General features: G+C 42.4%; 1 protein-coding gene across 1 annotated transcript; it reads right to left on the reverse strand.

The window, feature by feature from the left end:
• Window positions 1–1,351: 1,351 nt before the first annotated feature.
• FLRT3 (fibronectin leucine rich transmembrane protein 3) lies at window positions 1,352–5,465 on the reverse strand. Its single transcript, XM_008935955.1, has 2 exons — window positions 5,413–5,465; window positions 1,352–4,319 (listed from the first exon to the last, which is right to left on the reverse strand). Exon 2 carries the CDS (start codon window positions 4,272–4,274, stop codon window positions 2,325–2,327), a length of 1,950 nt encoding a protein of 649 aa, XP_008934203.1. The 5' UTR covers window positions 4,275–4,319; window positions 5,413–5,465; the 3' UTR covers window positions 1,352–2,324.
• Between the last annotated feature and the right edge of the window lie 834 nt (window positions 5,466–6,299).

Below are 6,299 nucleotides of genomic sequence, written 5' to 3' on the forward strand. Positions count from 1 at the left end.
CTGTCTTCTCTATCTGTGTTGGCTTTCCTTCCCTGCCTACTGCTCGGGAAGCCAAGAACAAGTTCTTTTGCCTCATTATGTTCTTTTGCACAAGAACAGAGTGAAGCTCCAGGTGCTTAGTCGTGGCTTTCTCACCCTTCCCTAGACTTGCACCTGCTGGGAAAATAAGAGTAGAACGTGTCCCTTTCTCTTACTTTTGGCATGGTGGATCCAACCCATGTTGTGTGAAGGAGAAGGTGTAATTTGTATGAAGTCAGTAAGGCAGCACAGTGCTGCTGCTCCATCTGAGACTCCTCCCTCCCCTGCTCGGGAACTTGAGGAGGCATTTTTGTAGGTGAGGTTGAGGAAGCAGTACCATGGCACAGGGTCTTTGGAGAGGAACTTGCCCTGGGCACGTCTGGAAAAGGAGGATGAAAAGAGCTGTGTGTTATGGGAAGTTGTGGGTTTGTGCAGTTAGGTGAATCCCTGGCCGGAAGGTTGTTCACGGCATGACTGCTGAAACCATCAGTCGTGGTGCTTCTTGCTGTTTCTTCTTGTCACTGTCTATCCTTTACCATCCTTCCTCCTAGGGAAGGGGACAGGCCAAGCACAGCTAAAACGCTTAAAATGGAATTAGTATTTGGTATACATTCCTTCTTGTCTGAGTTATTGCCCAAAATACTAAGTATTTTCCTTATTTGCTGTTTCTGTTGCAAAAAATAATCTCAGAGGGATGCAATTCCACACCTTCCCTCCCTTTCATTGTTCACACACTTCAAAGTTGTGAAAACTTGTTTTCCAAGTGATTAATAGCAAAGAAACCTTGCAAGCGGAGTACTGTGAAGCTGAAGAAAGAGAAAGGTGAAACCTGTGACCTGAGAAGTGGTAGCTTCTGAGAAGGTTTCCTATCAGTGCACTGCAGAGGTGCAGCACTATTTTGAACTAATTTTTCAACTTTATTCATCAATAAGACCAATATTTTTCATAGTTAAGTTAAGTATGAAAAAGTGGGTATTTTATTATTTTTTTTCCCTTTTTTTAACGTTTTTCAAAGCTTGATACATGTAGCGTTGGATCAAGGCACACACAAGACTGGCCAAAGGGCGCACAAAGCACTTTGGTTTTTAGTTGAAGAAACAAATGATTATGGCAACAAAGAGTGGCTCGGGGTTTAAACATGAAATAGCTCATAGTTCAGTAGGAAGGCAGAAAGAAACATGTTACCTTACAGATTTTATCAAGGAATTTCTGGAAAACTGTGACAGTAATGGGCAGTATTCCCGACTGTAAAAGTATACGCTTTCAAATAGCTGCATTCCCCAAAAGTCTGCTTACCTTCATGACTAAACTTTTTGAGACCTTGCTTACATTGCCTGTTTTTTTTTTTTTGTCTTGCTCCTTTCTTACAAAACTGCACTTTCAGCCCTTTTTCCATTCAAAGCAGTTTCTAAGTGTTACCTCTGTCCTCCTGTCCCTGCCTCCCAAATGCTTGTGACCATCCATTGCTCTTTTCAGCAGACCACTGGCTTTGATAACAAGAAATCTATCCTAAATCCTATCTACCCCCTTGGTTTGTAAAGCCTAGCACATTTTTTTGGTTTTAATTCCTTGTTAGGAATTTGATATGCTTTCTTCCAGGGATCAATTTTTTTCTAACACATCACAAGCTTCAGTCTCATGCATTGTCATCGATTTAATTATTCTCTTTTAAATTGGATTTCACCATTGTTGAATGGATATATCCAGAGAGCTGATATTGCCCATTACTACACACATTTTTGTTTATTGAATATTGTTGTGGTTTACAGATTGAATAGACCCAACACTGGAAGTTCTGCGAGTTTGTTTTGCAACCACTTCTTGATCTTCCTGATTTGCCAGGTTCGACATTATTTTATTGATACCAAAGTGAAAAATGGCCTGTGCTTACACTTACAAGGATCTCAGATGAATGTTCTGACTGCTGAACACGGCAAGAAAATTCACTTTCACAGTCAACAAGTCATCTTACTCAGTAGAACACAAAAGTTAAATGGTCTGTAACTTCAATATTAGCAAGGAAAATACAGTACAAATTACTAAAAAATACTAAAATATAGAATTGTGGTCAGGTATTCCCACTACATTAATCGCAGCAGTAGCCTGAAATTTGAAACTTTTAATAAAAAGTTCTTAAATATAAATTATATGGCAAATGTACAGTACATTGCTTTGTCAGTCTTTTAATCCAGTGTTTTGCAGTAGAACAGCAACTGTTACGTCAGTCTCTTCTCGTTTTCTTTAAAAAACAAAACAAACCCAAAAAACCCAACAAAACCCAAACCAGTCTGTCGTGTCCTTCAGTATCATGAGTGTGAATGATCTGAATCTGGAATACCACTGTCTCTATAGCTCCTGTTACTACTGCTTTCACTGTGGCTGTTCTTGTACAGATTCATGCCGTTGGGGGGGAAAATGGTGTGTATTACAAATTCCTCCTTGGACACTTGGTCGTTGGTTATCGGTATCATCTGGAAAGAAGTCTCCCTGATTTCTAGGATGGAGTTATCCTTCTTGGTTCCCGCCTCGGCGTAGTCGTCCTTTCTCCGGCGTCCCTTGCTGTAGGTGCAGTTCCGGGAGAAGAGGGACCCGTTCCTGTGCACGTACCAGCAGACCAGGGCCAGCAGCGCGATGGCCACCAGCGCCACCGCCCCGCCGATGATGGCGGCCAGGGGCAAGCTGGAGTTTTTGTAAGGCTCTTTCTCCTGCTCCCGGTTGAGGGTGGTGGTGGGGTTGTACGTTTTCAGAGGAGCCGTCTCGGTCTCGATGCATTCGGGCGCCTCGTCGGAGAGATAGATGTTGCTGGTTTCCATGGGAACCATGCACACGCGGTACGGCGATTCCGGCTCCAGCGCCGTGAGCAAATAGTCGCTTCTGTCGCCCGTAACGATGGTCTCAGTTATAGATCCAAAGGCGGGGCTGTGACCCATCTTGAGCCAGCTCAGCCTCAAAGCGGTCATGGGCAGTGCGACTTTCCAGGAGATGTGAATCGTCTCCGTGCTTACGGATTTCACAAAGATGGTAATGACTTTGCGTACCGGGCTCGCCGTGGTTCTGTAGTTCTTATTTAGGTTGGGAGTCTTGACGTCTGGCTGCTTGGTCACGGCAACCGGCCAGCGCCCCTGGGCCGGGTACAGCGTGTTTGGTACCGCGGTCGTGATCTGGATCGTGCTTATCATGCCGTCGTCCTTGCAGTCAAAGAGCTCGGCGTTGAGGTCTTTGATGGCCATCCCGCGCACCTTCTCCGGTGCCTGACACATCAGCCCGCGCACGTTCACTTTCAAAGGCAAGGACTGCAGCCAGTCGCGCACCCATTTCATTTTGCACCCGCAGTGCCACGGGTTGTTGCGAAGAAAAAGTTGAGTTATGTTGTCCAGATCATCAAAGACACCCTGAGGTAAGTTGCTGATGTTGTTGTTGGACATATCCAGTCGATACAACTGCCTTAGGTAAGAGAAAGCGTTGGGTGGCACGCGGTTGATGTGGTTTTCTTGAAGGTAAAGCTTCCGTAGGTTTGTTCCCGGCAAATTCACCGGCGCGGCTGTAAGGGAATTGCGGACCAACGACAGTTCTGTAAGGTTGACTAGATTGGTGAAGACTTTGTCTCCTAATCCATGATTGTTTAGGAGATTTCCATCTAAAACGAGGCGCTTTAGATTTGTAAGGTCTTGGAGGGACAGCTCTGAAATCGTGGAAATACGATTATCATCCAAGCGTAGCTCTTCTATCGTTTTAGGCAAACCCCAGGGAATGGTGCTAAGGTGATTTCGAGAGAGAAAAAGGAGTCTGAGATAGATGTTGTCCCGAAACGCTCCGTCCTCAATGCTAACGGCAGAGACAGAATTATCATCCAAATGCAGTTCTTCCAGATAAGGAATTTGTGAAAGTGAATCATAAGTAATGGTCCTTATATTGTTCTCCTGCAAATGCAGTTCCTTAACGTACTTAGGGAGGTTAGTGGGGAATTCATCTAGGCTGTTGTGGTATAAATATATTCTTTCCACCCTAAGCAAGTTCTTCAGTTCTGAAGGAATCCCAGCATTATTTATTTGATTGTTCTGAAGGAAGAGGGTAGTAGCATCCTCTGGGATTCCTGTAGGAATAGACGTCAAATCGCGATCATTACAATATATGAAACCCACATCACAGCGACATACCGAAGGGCATGGTTTGGCACTAACAGAATAGGGTGCCATGTCAAGTAACAGCCCTATTTTAGTCCAAACTAGGAAGATGCTCCAGGTTACACTAATCATGGTCAGGAATGATGAGATTTGTATACAGTTCTGATCTTCAACAATCTAAAAAAACCAAACAAACACAATTATCCAGATCATCAGTGAAGAAACGGCAATGAAAATTCAACTTCAGCATTACAGAAGACATCTGAAACATGCATATGAAACTAAAATTCAAGCTCACAGATACATTTCACTCTCCTCTTTACATCAATAATTGTACTACTACTTGCACTAATTCGATTAAGTTAATTGGTTATTCTGCATAATAGTTGCAAATAATATAATCAAGTATGTCTGAACTGTGAATTGTTTTGCTTCAGCATTCCTTCACATTTCATGTGTAGAGACAATCTTTATTCACAGATACCAGCTGAGTGCTGAGCTGAAGTCACACCAGAGTTCAAGTAAATCATTCTATAGCTGAAAGATAAGGAGTAATTCCTAAGCCAGCTAACTACCCCAGGAGCCCTTAAGTGAACTATAAACCCCTTACCAAACCCACAAGTTTAGTGGTTGCTATTTTGGAGATTTAAAAACCATCCTAATGGCAAAGCATAAAACACAAGCCAAAGAGCAGGGGCCAGCTAAAGACTTTTTTCCAAGCTTTTCAGAGTGCCAGATTGTGTATCTTTATGGATCCTGCAGCCTGCTTTTCTTAGGTTTTGAGCTGGGATGTTCAGAAAGGTGCATGTGACAACTGGTATGTAGCTAACGACCTGATGTAGCTGGTCGGGCTGCAGCTTTCTAGTTGACTGGATGGAATATTTCATGACATGCTTAATTTCACAGTTAAATATTTGTCATTCTCAAAAGTCTTCTTGCTAAGCACTACACTAATAAGAGACTATTTGGCAAGTTTACCACATTTTCCTATCTTATTAGTTCAAACTGTGCAAGGTAGGATAATATAAATTAACTCTTGAGACTGAAATTGTACTTTGCATTGGTTTGTATATTGAGCCCAGGTAATTAGCATTTTTATAGCTTTTAAGACAACATAATTCAATTACCATTGTAATTAGGGCTGGGAGAACTTCTGCAAGATGACCTCTGCATTAAGCAGTGTCATGACCTTTTCTCTTGTGGGTTCATATATTAATTGAACTTTATTCTCTGAGGCACAAAAAGGAAAAGAAATTAATATTGATCCTACCGTATTTAAAGGTATGAGTAAATTTTGTGCTTGAGGATATCCAGTAAAGGAATGTCTATCTCACGAGTCACTCTTACAGTTTACTCCATGGAGCTGTTCTTTTCCCCAGCGGTGTTTACTCAGATGGTCCTTTTTGGTGGTGTGTGTTTCCTGGCTCCTGGCACGATACTCAATGAGCATTCCAACCAAGATTTATCATGGTACATAAGCACACCAGGCCAGGGCGTAGAAAAGCTTTGGCTCCCCTCTATTTTTGTCCACATGTAAAGTCTGTGAATGAAGAGGCTCTTTTGTTTGGTTTAATGCCTTTAGCAGGAATTACTTTCTTTGTAACTCTTACAAACTCTTCTGTGCAGCATGGTAGTCGGAGGTGGCAACTTCAGTGCCACGTGATGGAAACTATTCATTCTGCTGAGGCTTGAAGGATGGTTGCCTCTTCAGGAGGTCAGGAACGGGGCTGCCTTTTCCTATCCAGAATTATCCAAGTATAAACTTTGTACAGTAGCTACATCCTGATACATCCACGTCTTTTTGAGAGAATCACGTTCCAACTCTGACCTTTTATCACTTCTTCAAATTTGTAATGCAGGAAAGAATTCCTCCTGTGCTGCAAGAACGCCAGTTACTCTAGTGTTGAAACGTTAGGCCATTCAGATGGTTTTCTTCATTAAAAAAACCCAACAAAAATATTTCCTTCCCAGAAAACTCCCCTTTTAAAGCTTTCCTTGAACTCTTAATTCCCTGTGAAAGTAAAAACAAACAAACAAAAAATAGAATTAATAACAACTGGTGGACACTATTATTCAGAGTTGTATTGCATCCCCTATATAAATCATGCTATGCCTAATGTCTACATGACTAGCACATCTTGTTTTCCCAGAATATTG

Source organism: Merops nubicus, unplaced genomic scaffold (genome assembly GCF_000691845.1).
Source record: "Merops nubicus isolate BGI_N331 unplaced genomic scaffold, ASM69184v1 scaffold2240, whole genome shotgun sequence".
Lineage (NCBI taxonomy): Eukaryota > Metazoa > Chordata > Aves > Coraciiformes > Meropidae > Merops > Merops nubicus.